At 35.9% G+C, this 20451-nt stretch overlaps 1 protein-coding gene across 9 annotated transcripts in view; it reads left to right on the forward strand.

The window, feature by feature from the left end:
• LOC123563217 (beta-1,3-galactosyl-O-glycosyl-glycoprotein beta-1,6-N-acetylglucosaminyltransferase-like) overlaps positions 1–20451 on the forward strand; it is a 44527-nt gene that overhangs the window by 13731 nt on the left and 10345 nt on the right. Inside the window, exon 1 of one of the 9 annotated variants that reach the window (XM_045355903.2) lies at positions 2365–2473. The exons of 3 other annotated variants lie outside the window; for them this stretch is intronic. Coding sequence is in view for 2 of the 6 variants with exons in the window: in XM_045355893.2 (XP_045211828.1) it covers positions 18142–18224 (83 nt within the window). In the remaining 4 variants the exon portion in view is untranslated. Of the gene's footprint in view, positions 1–2364; positions 2474–5963; positions 6119–7494; positions 7625–18066; positions 18225–19425; positions 19499–19570; positions 19718–20451 lie in introns of those variants that run through there. 5 more of the 9 variants (XM_045355898.2, XM_045355897.2, XM_045355893.2 and 2 more) reach the window with 5 other exon arrangements.

Consider the following 20451-nt stretch of genomic DNA (forward strand, 5'->3'; position numbering starts at 1 on the left):
AATCTCGATTATTTACTATGATATATTCAATTGTGGAGTTACACGATTAAAACTTTATCATTGTTTCTTGTTGTTCTGAAATTACGTAGTTGTATTTCACTAACGACTGAAATTAAGATCGACTTAAAGATGCGCAAACACATATTGGGCCAGAGGCTATACCATATAGGTATACAGACACTAAATAGAAAAATGGCGCGAAAAAAATGGTAGTCGCATAAATTGCGGATACAAATAGTTGCTCTGTAGAGCTATTTTCCTTATTTTCTTTGCAATTATTTTGCTAAAATCACATGACAGATCTATGCTTGACATGTAGGTAGCATTTTCATAATGAAATAACAACATGACAAAATTTTTCATGGTAACCTAGATCATACACCACCAGTATAATTTGGGGTTTCATTTTTTAGCTGATTTTGCAGTTTGTGTGTTTGACTGAAATTATTTTTCTTGCATCAAACATGACCCCCATTTTTCATCTGATTTTTATTTAGATCTAGCACTGACAATATTCTTCAAGAAAATGTAGGTTACAGACATTTAAAATGGGTCATGATGTGTGCTGCGGCCATTGGAAATAGGTCAGTTTGAGAATAAAGAACAACCCATATTTAGTGTGTTATGACCTATAAGATGACATTGGTAAAAATTGAAATCTGGCCAGATGATGGTGAAAATGGGCTACTTTGATTAGAATTTGATAGAAAATGACAAATTTATTGCATGTTTGTTTAAAATGAGGATAAAACCCAAAAATATCACATTTTCACTGTTTTGAGTGTATATTGTTCTAAAACTGCATATTTATAGCCTGTTGATTGCTAATTTATGGTCATCAGAGGTAAAAGTGAACATATTTAACAGTTTAAATGTGTAATTTGTACGCAGATCAGAGTATAAAATGTCAAAACAGGGCAAAACAAGGCTGCATTTAGGGTAACTGCTTCAAAATTATGTCGGAACACCTATTTTTGACAAAATCTGACGCTTTGTCTTATGGTACTGAAAATGCCATAAAACCTTAGAAACTGTTGATATCAAGCTAAAACCTTATATTTTTTCATGCATTTAGGTTTCTTGTACATTTCAAATGAAACTGGCACAGTGTCAGAGAAAAAAGTTTTTCTTATAGGCATACAGACACTAAATAAAAAAATGGCGCGAAAAAAAATGGTAGTCGCATAATGGCGGATACATTGCTCTGTAGAGCTATTTTCCTTATTTTCTTTGCATTTTTTTTTTGCTAAAATCACATGACAGATTTATGCTTGACATGTAGGTAGCATTTTCATAATGAAATAATAACTTGACAAAAATTTTCATGGAAACCTAGATCATACACCACCAGTATAATTTAGGGTCTCATTTTTTAGCTGATTTTGCAGTTTGTGTGATTGATTGAAATTACTTTTCTTGCATCAAACATGACCCCCACTTTTCTTCTGATTTATATTTAGCACTGACAAAATTCTTCAAGAAAATGTAGGTTACAGACATTTAAAATGGGTCCTGATGTGTGCTGTGTGGAAATAGGTCAGTTTTATATAGAATAAAGAACAACAACTATTTAGTGTGTTATAACCTGGCCCCGTGTTCACAAAACATTTTTTGGTCTCAGCTGAGTTTGAGTTTGAAATTTTAATATCAATTTTACTAAAACTTAAAGGTTAACTTCCAACTGAGACTGACCATCAGTACTGAATAGCCACTTGAGAATAGTTATTGATTTAAAATTTAGTTTAAAACATGCTATTTAGATATAAATGACAAATAAAGTTTCATTATCAAACTCAGCTGAGACTGAAAATGTTTTGTGAACGCGGGGCCTGAATATGCATGAGTTCAAGATGGCGGCGCCCTACGGGAATTCGGATTCCTTTGACGATACCCTTGTATCCATTACATGCTCAGTCAAGTGTGACATGTTCACCATAAGCGTTCCTTCCCTTGAGAAGGAACAATAATATGTAAAGGAGAAAAGCCTCAAACTGTCCATTATGTGAAAGAATGGACAAATCGAGGTGCAACCCGACGAGATTGTCCATTCTTTCACATAATGGATACTTTGAGGCTTTTCTCTGACTACAAACGTTGTCCTCACGAAAAAGTCAAGATTGTCGTGGTATTTATGTATAATTTCTCTAATACTGTCCTCTTCAAGGCAAATACAATTCACTGATTTCTGTCTCTCTACTAAACTAAAACAAGTCAAACGTAGTTAAAATTTAATTGCATTTAAAGATTTCTATTGCAATTTAAACGATTTTTAAACATTAATGATATTCAGTGCTGATTCCTTAGGTCTCGTTTTGTTATGTTTTGAAATACATTTACAAAACTAAACTTTAACTTGGCCTTATGATATGTGCGTAAATAATTGTCCACGTTTTTTTCGTGTTGAATTTGCAGTTTTATTTTATATCGAGTAATTTGATCCAGGGTCCAGGTGAAGACATTCTAAACTGTACATGTATGTATATATTTTTGAAATATTACTCGGCATTTTTAATCAAACAATGAAACAGACATGCAAAGAAAATTCCATTTTTACCAAAAATCGTTTTTTATTTTCTCAATAAGTTATGAAAATAAAATTTAATTCAATTTCTTTTCATTTCTGCTTTTGGAACTCACTTTAGCTCACCCGAGCCAAAGGCTCAAGGTGAGCTATTGTGACCGCTTGATGTACTTCGTCTGTCGTGTGTCGTCCGTCCGTCAACATTTTCTAGAAACATCTTCTTCAAAACTACTGGATAGATTTACACCAAACTTCACAGGAATGATCCTTGGATGCTCCCCTTTCAAAATTGCCCAAAGAATTAAAATCCATTCAGAACTGTGTTTGTTATAGCCTGAAATTCGGCAAATTCTTGGAGGGTAATACGGCAAGAAAAACCCGTGTTTTACAAAATAATGCAGGATTGCTTTCCTTTACGTTGCTGTGTCTTTCACCGCTGTTTATTTCGGTTCCAAGAAGGCATGCGAACGAACCACTTTACTTGAAATAAAATGGTAGGTTTCTCTGTGAAAAATGTGTCTTCCGAAAATGCTAATACGGCAAGAATGATATGACGGCAAGCAGATTCATAAATATACCTATTGTTCCTTTACGAACAGTTTCGCGGAGTATTGAGTTTGAGACTCGATTCCTCATGTAAAATAGTGTTTGCAGATTTCTTTAGCTTTTAAGATTAATTTCGGTAGGATGTTATATGACAGAACGGCCTTTTTCAATGCTTCTTATATATCGTTTAGTAGATCTATTAAAATTTTTCTGTTTCATTACTTGTTATCTAATAATTTAGAGCTTTCAAGAGAAGTTTCCTAATTTCTACTTTATTTATAGTCTCAAGAGGTATCTTAAAAATAAGTCTTTATGTATCTATACTGTTGCATCCGCGAATGGTAACAACCATCTTAAAAGATTCAAACTGCCAAAATGTCTGCAAAAAGTGTTTAAAAATGAAAATACATCCTACATGTTCACATTATGTGTATTCTTATCAACCATTAGTGAAAGTTGGGCCTCTGAACAATGTCTATCAGTAATATATATGTCATACTAGAGTATAAAATGCAGATTCACCTTTAAAAAATAAAAGCAATATACAAAACGTAATGTGTTAAAATATTTTCTCAAATATCTGGACACTTTCAACGCGTAAACCAACGGCTAGAAGAATATAATAAATTAGAGTCTGAGTAAAACTTTTTTTGTATCTCATAAAGACCACACCAAACGTGAGAGAAAGAATTATTGCACGACCTTTTAATAAAGCGTTGGTGATTAGCCAAAGAGCACACATAAGTGCGATATTGATCTGCTCCTGAGGCATACCTATCTGTTGGTAAATAAAACATAGTTATCACAGACGGAATCAAAGGTAGGTGTAACATCTTCCAAATACAGGTCATGTAATGAAACAGTTGTCTACTACTAAATTATGACCCTAGTTATGGTAAGGATCGCAGAATCATTACTGAAGATAACTTGGGCTTATCATAAAACTTAAAAATCATATATCCAATCATATAATGATGAAACCAGAAAGTGCTAAAACTTTATGCCCTTAAAATGGAGCATAAAAGTAAAAGTATGAAAAGAAAAGACGGTTTATCCTGTTCGATAAACGTAACATTATGAATTTGAATTTTCTTAAACTTTTGCATAATCTAATATCAAAATTGAACAGTATTACATGCATTCTTCAGACCCCTGTACGTATGTTGTCATAGTATCAAAATATCGTTTCAAAATCATGGTCGTAAAATGGAATGTAAGACTATGCTTATACAATCACTTTACTTGCCAACATTATTCGTAGTATTCAAGTTGTGTTCAACAGGCAGACTTTAAAAAATAATCTCGAGACGGCTATGACAGTCCTTTATCGCTCACATAGTACAACTGCTTGTACAACAAAGCCCCCATCCTTCCTATGGACTGAAAGTGCATGAAAAGGATACAGTAATTTTGAAAACAGACCACTGAATTATTCTTTCTAATAAATTTTAGGCATACGGAAAAATGTTTTGTCAATACTTCAAAAATGAAACAGGGCTTTAATGTTTATAAACGGTTCCGTCTAGTTTAGCATACCATGTACTAAGTAGGTATGCCCTATTTACTTACCTGCTGACAGAAGTAAGTAGTTTTAAAGAACCAAGTCTCAACTGCTGTTAGGGACAATATGTGTATTCATGAATCTGCTTGCCGTCATATCATTCTTGCCGTATTAGCATTTTCCGAAGACAAATGTTTTCACAGAGAAACCTACCATTTTATTTCGAGTAAAGTGATTCGCTGGCCTTCTTGAAACCGAAATAAACAGCGGTGAAAGACACAAAAAATGTAAAGGAAAGCAATCCTGCATTATTTTGTAAAACACGGGTTTTTCTTGCCGTATTATCCTCCAAGAATTTGCCTAATTTCAGGGTTGCAAAAACTGCTTAGAATTTCAGAAAACATTGCCTTGTGTTTATAGCCCACTGTCTTGGCTTCAGCCTCGTAAAAGAATTATTCAAATCGGTAAAAAAATGAAAAACTTACGGTGGTTTTAAGTTCTGAATCGACGGATTTGTTTATTGATATTCTTGCCGTACTACCCGAAAATGACGTCATAAACCACGTGGTATGATAATGGGCAAACTATAATATTGATTCTTACACCGATATCTTAGAAACCCAACAGAGAGTTGCCAATAAGGTTAATACGTTTGAATATAAGTAGAGATTTAGAAATACATGATCGTATGACGCTGTTTTAAATCATTGTTAATGTCAGCTTAAAGAGAAGAAATCATTGATTGTATAAAAAATGTAGAAGACTTTTGAAGTGGATTCAGGCCAGCTTCTCGGATGCGAGTCTGGAGGCCTGTTTGCTTTACAAATTGCACGTAAACCATAGGTCCATGATCGACCGTTGCTTATTCTAACCTTTCTGCTATATAAAGTGGATGTCCATCATTGGTTTTGGAGTTCCTTTTATATCAAAGAGATTTTACTAAAAATTACGAGATATTTGCCGCCAGCGGGCTAAGGGTTAATACGGTGTTTAAAACATAGTTAAAATATCGGAAGATTATTTAGTAATTTACATAATCTGTAAAGAACAACCTTTTTATCAGTTGTTTAACTGCAGCATTATCTCAAGTTCAGGTCAAAGATGAACATTTGAGCCGCGCCATGGGAAAACCAACATAGTGGCTTTGCGTTCAGCATGGATCCAGACCAGCCTGCGCATCCGCGCAGTCTGGTCAGGCTCCATGCTGTTCGCTTTTAAAGCCTATTGAAATTGGGGAAACTGTTAGCGAACAGCATGGATCCTGACCAGACTGCGCATCCGCGCAGTCTGGTCTGGATCCATGCTGGTCGCAAAGCCACTATGTTGGTTTTCCCATGGCACGGCTCATTTATCTATACTGAAATGTACCCGCATGCTGATACACATATAAAACTCGTACAGTGGTGATACTCATCATATACATGTGTATTCAAACAAGGAAACATGTTTAAAGTTTAAGTACATAGAAGACAATGAGAGTTGGAAGTGGTTTAGATTTAATATCCGTGATAGTTTAAACAACTCATTTAGTAAAGGAATTCTTCACAGAGGTTTGTTTTAAAGTATACTTTCATAAACTAGTCCGATCATTCATACTGTATTAGTGATCTTGCTGCTGTTGTTCATGATGATGAAGATGATGATGATATTAATGCTGTTGTAGTTATTGTTTTATAATGATTATGTGTAGTAGTGTTGTATCTAATGCGGATTTGGAAATTTTGAACAATTTAAAATTATGCTGTATTTGCTGCTGCTGCTTTTTGTGAGGTTGTGATGATGATAGTGATGATGACGGTGATTGTTGTTATTATCATCATCATCATTATTATCACCATCATTATCATTATTATCATTATTAAGATCATAATGATGCAGCTATTACTTTTCCTGTTGTTGCTGCTGCTGATGATGATGACACTGATAAAACTACAGACACTATCAGCAAGTCCAAGTAATAGAATACTTTACAGTATTACAGTTGATCCAATGAGAAGGATAGGTTAAAGTCCCGTGAAAATGTAATAAACAGTCCTTAAATCGACAGAATCCTACATTTATAGCTCTTAAATTCATGATTTGCATAAACTTTGCAATTATATACGAACAAAAGTATCCAGTTTCTGTACTTCTGACCCAAAGGTCAATTGATCGCTTTGTTTTATCAGGTTTTATCGAGGATACAATATGGGATTAAAATCGTCTTATTTTCAATAATAATTCGACATGTTCACTAACAAAACGCAGTACTTGGTGATGACATTAACCTGTTCAAACCTAGCAACCGTTTCCGCATTTGTACATTAAATGACGAATAAGTTCAGGGTGTAGACTTCATACTGATATGATATTAAAATAAATTGCTTAAATGAACGATAAATGTTTCATTAAGGATACGCAAATCAATACATTTGTTTGTGAGTTATCTGAAACCGGATATCAGTTCAGTCAATTTAATACATCATTTTCTATGTTTTGGTATCATTGTGACGGGTCATATGGGTTCGTGTCTTTTTATAGTTGCATGTTACAAAGTATTTCACAGTGTGTAACATTTTTTCACACGTGGGAACAGCATACTGGTGTAACTAAGTTCGTAAGCTATTCTATTGGACGAGTTGTCACGATTAAAGAGTCAAATAAAGATCATTTTGATCATTCTTAGTGTTAGAGAAGAGTGTCAGTTTTCTTCTTTTAAAACAACTTTAACGTCAGGATACAAATAAGGAAATGCCCTTTTGAAAGGTATTTTTTATTTCACCGACCAAATCATTATTTCGGCAGCTCACAAATTCAGTTTATGCTTTCTGAAAAAGCGAGAAAAAATAATGGCTAGGATTTCATATGATTTTAGAGAGAGAGGGAGAGAGTAAACCAATATTTTTTAATTGGCCTAATTTATTAATTGTAAAACAAGACAATACATCATTAAGATGTTTACGTAAATGCACGTCCTATTGTTTGAGAGTGACATTTAATGTATAAAAGTTTGATCGATGTGGGACCTGAAAGTTGACAGTCAAGTCAGTGAAAAACGAATGGATAAATAAAATTACGTGAGTAGAATATCGACTTAAGTTTTGGTTGAATTTTTATCGTTGTTGGTCTTACAATTTAATCTTTGATTTAACGGCATTTTGACAGCATAAATTTTGTCTATAGTAAATAACATTTTAATACATCTCACGTAGAGCAAAGAATCTCAAAACGTGCCGTGTATTGTAAAAGCGCCATGTCTGTTGTTTCATACCATTTTTCAAGGAGACAAGATATGAGCCGCGCCATGAGAAAACCAACATAGTGCATTTGCGACCAGCATGGTTCCAGACCAGCCTGCTGGATCCATGCTGGCCGCAAATGCACTATGATGGTTTTCTCATTGCGCGGCTCATATCTCTTTTTAAAAAAGTGTAGTAGGGTAAACAGTACATTTTTTGTTGTTTTTCGTTAATTTTAGTCTTAACATTTTACATCATTGCATTTACATTCTGCATAAATTTCCTGAGATATAAATACAATGTCAGTCAAGATTTGAATTATAAGTGTTTGACAAGTCCTTTATATGCAACATCTGAACAAAAATATATTTAGAGACAGTCATTTATGAAGACAATTTTAATGAATGTGTCTAAAGTACATAAAACTGTGGCTTTTAGAAAGCTAACCATGGAAGTATGCACATTATTAAGAAATTATTTCACCTAATTAGACTAGAGGTAAAAAGATAAAAAATGATAGCAGTGGTAGACTCTTAATAGTTAAATCCAGCGTATCTGCTGAAATAGCCTGGCTCCATGGCGACATGCATGGTTATTTTCTTTATAAAGAGTGCAAATGTTTTATTAGAAATTGCAAGCCTCTAAAATAGCACATTTTTATCTGATGGCTAAACCATACCTATGTTCGTAGCCAGAGGGAATAAAAAATGTCAATATAGAAACAACCTGCTGGAGTAACTTCCACTGTTAACGAAGAAAACTTACATATGAAAAATATAACAGAACAAACATATGGACGGGAGCCAGTCTACTGCTGAAATTATAAATGTTCATACCTTCGTCTTAGAATATCAAAAGACTGTCAGCGATCTAGACAACCTTAAATATATCTAGTGTCCATCTTTCACTAAAATATATGAGCCGTGCCATGGGAAAACCAACATAGTGGCTTTGCGACCAGCATGGATCCAGACCAGCCTGCGCATCCGCGCAGTCTGGCCAGGATCCATACTGTTCGCTAACAGTTTCTCTAATTACAATAGGCTTTGAAAGCGAACAGCATGGATCCTGACCAGACTGCGCGGATGCGCAGGCTGGTCTGGATCCATGCTGGTCGCAAAGCCACTATGTTGGTTTTCCAATGGCACGGCTCATATTATCTTTAGATATTAACTTCAAATGTATAAAGTCCTCATCAAATGTATTTAAGAGATACATTCATAATTAAATACCAAGCATTATCAGTCGGTTTAATATTGAGAAGAAAAAAAAACTTCAAGTTTTAGCGGCTGTACACATTTATATTATGTTTGTACACATTTATACTGTGTTTAGCGTTAAATGTATTAAGTGTATACTATTTTAAACCTATAGCACAATACTGCGAATAAACATTAACCTGTTTATTATGCCCCCTTCGAAGAAGGAGGGGTATATTGTTTTGCAGATGTCGGTCGGTAGGTCGGTCGGTCGGTCGGTCTGTCGGTCGGTCGGAATGTAGACCAATCCGTTTCCGGATGATAACTCAAGAACGCTTGGGCCTAGGATCATGAAAGTTGATAGGGAGGTTGGTCATCACCAGCAGATGACCCCTATTGATTTTGAGGTCTGTATGTCAAAGGTCAAGGTCACAGTGACCCTGAGTAGTAAAACGGTTTCCGGATGATAACTCAAGAACGCTTGGGCCTAGGATCATGAAAGTTGATAGGGAGGTTAGTCATCACCAGCAGATGACCCCTATTGATTTTGAGGTCAGTATGTTAAAGGTCAAGGTCACAGTGACCCTGAACAATTAAACGGTTTCCGGATGATAACTCAAGAACGCTTCAGCCTAGGGTCACGAAAGTTGATAGGCAGGTTGGTCATGACCAGCAGATGACCCCTATTGATTTAGAGGTCAGTATGTCAAAGGTCAAGGTCACAGTGAGCAGGAACAGTTAAATGTTTTCCGAGCAATAACTGTAGACACTTGGGCCTAGTTCCAGGAAAATTGATAGTTAGGTTGGCCATGACCAGCAGGTGACCCCTATTGATTTTGAGGTCATTAGGTCAAAGGTCAAGGTCGCATTGGCCAGGAACAGTTAAACAGTTTCTGATCTTCTTGTCCAAAACCATAGGGCCTAGGGCTTTGATATTGGGTATGTAGCAAAATCTAGCGGTCCTCTACCAAGATTGTTCAGATTATTTCCCTGGGGTCAAATATGGCCCCATCCCGGGGGTCACATGGTTTATATAGACTTATATAGGAAAAAAATTTGAAAAACCTCTTGTCCAAAACCACAGGGCCTAGGGCTTTGATATTTTGTATATGACATCATCTAGTGGTCCTCTACTAAGATTGTTCAAATTTTTCCCCAAGGGTCAAATATGGCCCCACCCTGGGGGTCACATGGTTTACATAGACTTATATAGGGAAAAACTTTGAAAATCTTCTTGTCCAAACCACAAAGACTATGGCTTTGATATTTTGTAATGTAGCATCATCTAGTGGTTCTCTACCAAGGTTGTTCAAATTATCCCTCTAGGGTCAAATAGGCCCCGCCTCAGGGGTCACATGGTTCATATAGACTTGTATAGGGAAAAACTTAGAATATTCATGTCCATAACTTACATAATTCAAATTTGGACCACATGTATAGTTTTGAGTGGCAAGATGAACCTTGACATGAGTTGACCTTGATCTTGACCTAGTGACCTACTTTCACATTTCTTTAGCTACAACCTTCAAATTTGGACAACATGCATAGGTTTGTGTACTGAAACAAACTTTGACCTTGTTATTGACCTAGTGACCTACTTTCACATTTTTGAAGGTACAGACTTCAAATTTGGACCACATGCATAGTTTTTTGTTCCAAAATAAAATTTGACCTTGATTTTGACCTAGTGACCTACCTTCACATTTCTCAAGCTACAGCCTTCAAATTTGAACCACAAGCATAGTTTTGTGTACTGAAATTAACTTTGATCTTGAGATTGACCTAGTGACCTACTTTCACATTTCTGAAGGTGCAGGCTTCAAATTTGGTCACTTGCATAGTTTTGTGTTCCGAAATAAAATTTGACTTTGATTTTGACCTAGTGACGTACTTTCACATTTTTCAAGCTGCAGCCTTCAAATTTGAACCACATGCATAAGTGAGCAGATAATTTGTTCCTTGTGCAATTACTAAATGCATCAAGGGGGGCATTTCGTGTTCGACGAGCTCTTGTTTACTATTTACTTAATGTATATAATTATTTATATTTTTAGATATAAAGTTTAGGTCAAGTATACCCTAAAACGATGTACAATGTAGATGCGCAGTGCAGCTTACTTAATATAAAGTTCGTAAATTGACCTCTAATTACCTTAACGCATGTCTGTTACCATTAAAAAAAGTAAGAATGCATTATTGATTTTCTTAATTGCCCAGGAATTGTAGAGAAAATTATAAACAGTTTATTCGAATATAGAAAATATTGTTTGAAAAACAAAATCTGACAAGGGATTTTTAGCTCACATGAGCACGAAGTGCTCAAAGGTGAGCGTTTGTGATCGCCCTGTGTCCGTCGTCCGTCGCCCCTCGTCAGTCGTCCGTCGTCGTCAACAAGGACTTCGGACACTTTCTATATGAATTTGCCTACTCCAAGAGTGAAAAATAAACCACTAAGAAATAAGTATTTAATTACATATGCCATCAAAATACATATTTAAGATTATTTCTTAAATTCAAATTTTCAATATTTGTTTCATAAAACGGTGATTTTTGTTCTAAACAGAGTTACGTTCCCTGTTATATTGATATAAAAAGTGTTTTGCTTTATACAACATTGTTCCCACCCGTGCATCAAAACCATATTTGGCCAGCATATGTAGATTTTAATTATACACATTTTCTGTGACTATTGTGTTGATGCCACGGGTGGAACAGTACTTTTAAACAAAAAAATGTAACTACAGGGTGTTCCCAAATGTAAAGTAACCAATACTTTTTGTATTCATTTTTAATAAACTGATAGTCACATATTTTTACATCAGTTTGTAACTCAAATACTATACAAATGTTTGAAAGGGTATACATAGGCATGATATAAATGTATAGTAGTGAGAGAAGCAAATACTGTGAATTCATTATTATTCGTTGGTTAAATTTTCATTGGCTTATCCTGGTTTTTTGTTGCAGTAATTGGCAAATATGTGCTTTAACATACTTGCAACACACCAGGTAATCTTCTGCATGCACCCCCCACCCCCCCACCACCACCACCCTCGCGACGCGCATGAGGATGTAATTTACTTTCCATTTTGTTTTTATTATTTTTTGTATTTCTTATATATTTTTCATTTCTTTATTTTTTCATCTTCTTCTGTGCGTTCATATTTATTTCTTTTAGAAAAATACTAAATGTCACACGCATTCATCACTTCATGTTCTTCCTTCTGTGAAAACTGAATTGAAGACTGTTCTTTGCGGCGGACTAGGCCTAAACACCACAAAAAAGAGGCAATATGTGCACAGCAGTTAATCTGATCATGACTATAGCCTATCCAACAGAAATAACGCTTAGCATTGATATGCCTGTGATGCATAGGTCAAGAACAGTTGCTTCATGGCAGGTTATATCAGTGACGGGTTCACATTCAGCGTGATGCCACGAAAGTGATGTGTCAAGTCGCTTTCCATGCAGATGGCATATATAAATACGGCTAGACGCGAAAGCAAACTAAAAGGTCCAGCCGAGTTTCAGGTGGATTTTTTATGCAGCGACCTGCTTCTACTTTAGCCCTACAATTGACACATTTCGAATGTGTTTTGCCAACAACTTCAGCCCTGATTAGACAACATTATCTTTAGATCGGTTGTTGTCAGACTTATCCCGATTCAACCTTTTCCGATACAGCTTCCTTAGGCAAGCCCCACAAAGAACTGTCATTTCGGATACATTTTTATTACATGTTTAAGCCAAATGAGCCGTGCCATGAGAAAACCAACATAGTGGCTTTGCGACCAGCATGGATCCAGACCAGCCTGGGCACCTGTACCGTCTGGTCAGGATCCATGCTGTTCGCTTTCAATGCCTACTGGAATTAGACCAACCGTTAGCGAACAGCATGGATCCTGACTAGTCTGCACAGATGCGCAGGCTGGTCTGGATCCATGCTGGTCGCAATTGCACTATGTTGGTTTTCTCATGGCGCGGCTCAAATGTTATCTGCGGTACTTATCCCAAGCAAGAACCAACCCTACGGTCTTGATAAGATGACTGCCTTTTTAGCTCACCTGTCACAAAGTGACAAGGTGAGCTTTTGTGATCGCGCGGTGTCCGTCGTCCGTCGTCCGTCCGTCCGTGCGTGCGTCCGTAAACGTTTGCTTGTGACCGCTCTAGAGGTCACATTTTTTTGTGGGATCTTTATGAAAGTTGGTCAGAATGTTCATCTTGATGATATCTAGGTCAGGTTCGAAACTGGGTCACGTGCCATCAAAAACTAGGTCAGTAGGTCTAAAAATAGAAAAACCTTGTGACCTCCCTAGAGGCCATATATTTCACAAGATCTTCATAAAAATTGGTCAGAATGTTCACCTTGATGATATCTAGGTCAAGTTCGAAACTGGGTCACATGCCGTCAAAAACTAGGTCAGTAGGTCTAAAAATAGAAAAACCTTGTGACCTCTCTAGAGGCCATATATTTCACAAGATCTTCATGAAAATTAGTCAGAATGTTCACCTTGATGATATCTAGGTCAAGTTCGAAACTGGGTCATGTGCCTTCAAAAACTAGGTCAGTAGGTTAAATAATAGAAAAACCTTGTGACCTCTCTAAAGGCCATATTTTTCATGGGAGCTGTATGAAAGTTGGTCTGAATGTTCGTCTTAATAATATCTAGATCAAGTTCGAAACTGGGTCACGTGCGGTCAAAAACTAGGTCAGTAGGTCTAAAAATAGAAAAACCTTGTGACCTCTCTAGAGGCCATATATTTCATGAGATCTTCATGAAAATTGGTCAGAATGTTCAACTTGATGATATCTAGGTCAAGTTTGAAATTGGGTCACGTGCCAACAAAAACTAGGTCAGTAGGTCAAATAATAGAAAAACCTTGTGACCTCTCTAGAGACCATATTTTTCATGAGATCTTCATGAAAGTTGGTCTGAATGTTCACCTTGATGATATCTAGGTCAGGTTCGAAAGTGGGTCACGTGCCGTCTAAAACTAGGTCAGTAGGTCAAATAATAGAAAAACCTTCTGACCTCTCTAAAGGCCATATTTTTCATGGGATCTGTATGAAAGTTGATGTCAATGTTTATCTTGTTGATATCTAGGTCAAGTTCGAAACTGGGTCACGTGCGGTCAAAAACTATGTCAGTAGGTCTAAAAATAGAAAAACCTTGTGACCTCTCTAGAGGCCATATTTGTGAATGGATCTCATAAGTGGTCGAAGTTCACCTTGATGATATCTAGGTCAGTTTGAAATGGTCCGTGCCTAAAACTAGTCAGTAGTCAATAATAGAAACCTTGACCTCTCTAAGGCATATTTTTCTGACTGTATGAAAGTTGGTCAATGTTCATCTTGATGATATCTAGGTCAAGTCGACTGGTCACGTGCGTCAAAAACAGTCAGTAGGTCTAAAAAAAACTTGTGACCTCTCTAGAGCCATATTTGTGAATGATCTCATAAAATTGGTCGATGTTCACCTGATGATATCTAGTCAAGTTGAAACTGGTCAGTGTAAAAATAGTCATAGGTCAAATAAAAAACCTTGTGACTTCTCTAGAGGCCATACTTTTTATGGGATCTGTATGAAAGTTGGTCTGAATGTTCATCTTGATGATATCTAGGTTAAGTTTGAAACTGGATCAACTGCGGTCAAAAACTAGGTCAGTAGGTGTAAAATTAGAAAAATCTTTTGACCTCTCTAGAGGCCATATTTTTCAATGTATCTTCATGAAAATTGATCTGAATGTTCACCTTGATGATATCTAGGTCAGTTTATTTTTCATGAGATCTTCATGAAAATTAGTGAGAATGTTTACCTTGATGATATCTAGTTAAATTTCAAAACAGGGTCACGTACCTTCGAAAACTAGGTCAATAGGTCAAATAATAGAAAAACCTTGTGACCTCTCTAGAGACCATATTTTTCAATGGATCTTCATGAAAATTGGTCAGAATTTTTATCTTGATAATATCTAGATCAAGTTCAAAACTGGGTCACATGAGCTCAAAAACTAGGTCACTATGTCAAATAATAGAAAAAACGATGTCATACTCAAAACTGGGTCATGTGGGAAGAGGTGAGCGATTCAGGACCATCATGGTCCTCTTGTCTTAGTATTAATGTTATACAGCACACAGATATCTGCCATCACTTATAACAGAACTATACAGACATGTACATGTACTTAAATAACTACCTGAACCACTGTAATAAAACTGACCGGTCACTTATACATGTATACCTATTCATACATGTAATGCATCATTAATATCGTTCTATTTTTTATTTATTTATAGGATTTTCATCTTAAAATGTTATTTTTTCCTTAAATAAACAGATGTTGTCACTTTATTCGACTGGAAATCATATATTTAAAACTTCCGTAAAGTGATGACATTATATTTTTACGGAAATTAAACATTTAATTTTTTCAATACAATATACCCTGGTCTAGATAAAATAAGAAAAACATCTTGATAGGAACAAATACAAACCAGTTTCTGCTGTATTAAGTTAACTAACACATTGGTTTATCATTGACTTGAAACGACTTGGGTATTGTTTAAATACTTAATGAGAATTTTGCCTTCAAAATGTAAGCTAGAAGCATATGATAGTGTCCGAAGTCCTTTGACTGTTAACACTCCAGAGGTCACAAATTTGAGCCAATCTTAAAGAAACTTGGTCAGAATATTACCCTCAATGAAATCTTGGATGAATTCGATACTAGGTCATCTGGGATCAAAAACTAGGCCACCAAGTCAAATCAAAGGAAAAGCTTGTTAACACTCTGGAGGTCACAGTTTTGGCCCAATCTTATTGAAACTTGGTCAGAATGTAACCCTCAATAAAATCTTGGATGAAGTCGATATTGGGTCATCTGGGTTCAAAAACTAGGTCTCCAGGTCAAATCAAAGGAAAAGCTTGTTAATTCTGTAGAGGTCACAATTTGGGCCCAATCTTAATGAAACTTGGTCAGAATGTTACCCTCAATAAAGTCTTGGATGAGTTTGATATTGGGTTATATGGGGTTAAAAACTAGGCCACCAGGTCAAATCAAAGGAAAAGCTTGTTAACACTCTAGAGGATACATGTTTGGCCCGATCTTAATGAAACTTGGTCAGAATGTAACCCTCAATAAAATCTTGGATGAAGTCGATATTGGGTCATCTGGGGTCAAAAACTAGGTCACCAGGTCAAATCAAAGGAAAAGCTTGTTAACACTGTAGAGGTCACAATTTGGGCCCAGTCTTAATGAAGCTTGGTCAGAATGTTACCCTCAATAAGTCTTGGACGAGTTTGATATTGGGTCATATGGGGGTCAAAAACAAGGTCACCAGGTCAAATCAAAGGAAAAGCTTGTTAACACTGTAGAGGCCACATTTACGACTGTATCTTCTTGAAACTTGGTCAGAATGTTAGTCTTGATGATCTCAAAATCCAGTTTGAATCTGGGTTATGTAGGATCAAAAACTAGATCACCAGGTCAAATCAAAGGAAAAGCTAGTTTACACTGTAGAGGCCACATTGATGAACAAATCTTAATGAAAATAGGTCAGAATGTTAATCTTGATGATCTATAGGTCAAACTCAAATCTGGGTCAGGTGGGGTCAAAAACTAGGTCACTAGGTCAAATCAAAGGAAAAGCTTGTTAACACTGTAGAGGCCACATTTATGACTGTATCTTCACGAAACTTGGTCAGAATGGTAATCTTGATGATTTCAAGGTCCAGTTTGAATCTGGGTCATGTCGGGTCAAAAAATAGGTCACTAGGTCAAATTAAAAGAAAAGCTAGTTTACACTTTAGAGGCGACATTTATACCATATCTTAATTTAACTTGGTCAGCATGTTAATGTCTTTAGGTCAATAGATCAGGTGAGCGATACAGGGCCTTCATGGCCCTCTTGTTTCGTGAATGTATCAATTATTTATAAACTTTACGGCATTCGAAAGTTGTAAATTTCGAAGATACCTTAAATTATTTTGATTTGACTGGCAATATCTAGTATTCAAAAGTAGACCCCTATGTTTAACCATTGAAAATCCACCATATTTTAAACTTACTCACTGAATATATACAGCTCATTTTGTTACGTAAAACATGATTTTCCTATTACACAAAACAAAACTGCAGCTGTGATAATCAGCCGTTTCTTTGAAACCGCCCATCACAGCTTGCAGCCATATCATGTTCCCATTTATGTCTTAAAATATTCATTTTTTATGAACATTTTAGTAAGATCTGGTTATTTTCTTATTTTACTCGATAAAACAAGGCAGAAAAAACGACGAAAAACATACAGTTGAACAAGGGGTCACATTTCTACTTATGTTCCACCTGTCTATGTCATGATCACCTATTTAAGCGAAGAAGCGCATATTTCTTTTGTTTTCTCCATTAGTGTAAGTATTTTTGTTGCACAATGAAATCCAATTTGTCAGACTTTGTTTTGAGAATACATGTACTTTATTTGATACACTATTAAAACTTAATTAAGTGCTTTAATATAATTCAGTCTGTCTAAAAATACCAAGTGCACACAATTAGGCTGTTAAAACGCATGTCAAACTGTCAGAAATGACAATAACGGGACATTTGTTACAGTGTTTTGACGTTATTTTAGGAGAGGGATGCTCAAAAATTGTAGAAAAGTGGTACGTTTCCGTTCAGATACCTAATACTAACTAATAAATGCTCTAAACACTACTTTAATTAACAAACTAATTACGTTTGATAAATCTATGATAATTCAATAGGATTAGAGCATTGATAAATTACATGTTTTTTTTCTTAACTTGAAGAGAAATTAATGACTACATATGTTATTTATCGTCGATTATTGCCCCCCCCCCCCCACATCCCCGATTCAAATTAAGTGCTTGTGTCTAAAAAATACGGAAATAATATATCTTCACCGATGGGGCTCAAAATAACGACCCTTGGGGAGTGGGTGAGTCATTTTACCCTTACACAAGTATGCGTTTCTAATACATTGCAAAATATATCGTGCATTTTGAATATCCCTTGCAATGCAACAGACAGTCTACATGTTATGCAGTAGACATTGTGAAACAAACATTACTCCACAGGCATGCTTTTATAAATTGTTGGTGTGTTGTTAATTAACTTTGGAAATAAGAGTTGGAATTATGTGGATATGGAAAATACTTAAAATACCTTTTCCTTATGCGTTTCGTAGAAAGCATGCCGACCACAATTTGCAATTCCATAGGTATGTAGGTGTTTTTATTAAAGATTCCAATGCTCGTCGTTCACTAAAAATGAGCCATGACATGCATGAGAAAACCAACATAGTGCATTTGCGACCAGCATTGATTCAAACCAGCTTGCATATCCGCGCAGTCTGGTCAGGATCCATGCTGTTCGCTTTCAAAGCCTATAGCAGTTAGAGAAACCGTCAACGAACAGCATGGATCCTGACCAGACTGCGCGGATGCGCAGGTTCGTATGGATCCATGCTGGTCGCATACAAACGCACTATGTTGGTTTTCGAGAAAATAAATGCAGATATTAAGTGGAAAATTTCGCGATAGTGCCAACTTCTGCAGTTAAGATTCAAGATCTTGAAAATTAATCTTTTCATGAAAAGTTGTTAAAATTTCAAGTGCTATTCATCTAAAAATTATAGTGGCATATTTCTGCATAAGATAACTAGATAAGTTTCGCGAAAATGCATCGAGTTTTCACGAAAAACAGAAAAGTTTTCGCGAAAACATGAAAGCTTTTCACGAAAAGAACTGCAAATATTAAGTGGGAAAAATGCGTTAGTGTCCACTTCTGCATAAGAAAACCAGATAAGTTTCGCGAAAATGGACCAAACGTTCATGAAAAACGGTAAAGTTTTCGTGAAAACTCGATACATTTTCGCAAAACTTATCTGGTTATCTTATGCAGAAATATGCCACCATAGTTTGATTTATTTAAACAATGCAAATCAGTTAAACCAGTCGACAATACTCAATATGAGGGATGAAGTTATGGGATTGGCTGAATTCCAGAAGTGGATTAAAAAATCTAGATGCTATTATTTTAAATATGACTTCTACTCGTGAAAAAAAAAATCACAGAACTTCCGGCAAGTCAGTTAATGATACACTTTAAATTTGATCGTGACCATTTTGAATTCCCATCAATGGGAAGTCTACATCTTTACAAAACCTTCATTTTGTGGTGTTTATTGCATTCAGATTAAATTTATATCAAAATACCAGAGGAACAAGTACACACACACGCGCGCACACAACCTGGGCATTTCTATACAGACGGAACTATGTGGTTTCTACCATGCATCTTCCTGTATTAGAACAGATGTCAAATTGTCAATTACATAACTGCGTGTCTAAATTTACGAGTAACGAGATAAAATATAAATGCGGAAGAAAATGCAACAATACCAGTATTATTTTAAAAGGTTGTGTTACTAAACTAACACTCACCATGTAAATGTTTTAAGGTGATGCAGCTTACTTGATGCAGCTTACCCCAGTATGCTGTTCATGGATTTTATTGGAATATATTGCATTTCTTTTATTAAATGTTAAATTGTTTAATACTGAATATTTCTTTGGACGGGGTGTTACTGGATACAGTAACGCCAAAAACGTTTAAATGCGACGTATGAATATCAAAATGTTATGCTAGATACGGAATGTTCATTTTCCTTCCGTAAATATTTTTAAATGATATTTCTATGGAAGCGGTAGGGTAAGATTTTTTTTGCATGTCAAAAACTTTTTTTATTTGCTTTTTCCGGTCGGATTTTCATCTTTACTTCCTGTTTATATCTGGATGAAGGTCATTAAATTTTAACATCCGATTTTGAATGGATGAAAAAATCCACAGGTTTCCGAATGGAATAGATATAATGTGTAGGTGCTCTGCGCTGTATTGTTAGATTATGTAATCCGTTGCAAGGCTCGATCCTGTGGAAATAGCTTGTAAAGCATCATAAACCTGAATCCCCTGCGACAGAGTTCGAATCTGCCGCTCTGATACGGAGTGATCTACAGTCAACTCGTGCCCTAGTCAACTCGTTCCCTAGTCAACTCGGCCCAATTTTGGTCATTTCGTAGCTCTCTCTCTCTCTCTCTCTCTCTCTCCCTCCCTCCCACCCCCCACTCACACCCCACTCACACACACTTTTCGTCCCCTTCTTTTTAGTCTTATTTTTTGTCAATGTTTCCTAGATTATGATTAATATAATTATGGTGTAAAATATGTGTTCTGTAAAATATGTTCTACAGAAAAACATGAAAATTTAACTTTAAAAACTACATTTTGTTTTTCTTTATAAATAAACGCTCGTATGTTAAAGTGCAGAGTACATGCACATTTCGTAGCTTAAGGTAGTAGATGTGTAATAGAGTACCTCCTTTTTGAAGAGTATTCAATTCCTACCATAAACCCACATTTACTGCAATTCTCAGGGGGGCGTAGGT

The sequence above is a fragment of the Mercenaria mercenaria genome, chromosome 2 (assembly GCF_021730395.1).
Source record: "Mercenaria mercenaria strain notata chromosome 2, MADL_Memer_1, whole genome shotgun sequence".
Taxonomy (NCBI): Eukaryota; Metazoa; Mollusca; class Bivalvia; order Venerida; family Veneridae; genus Mercenaria; species Mercenaria mercenaria.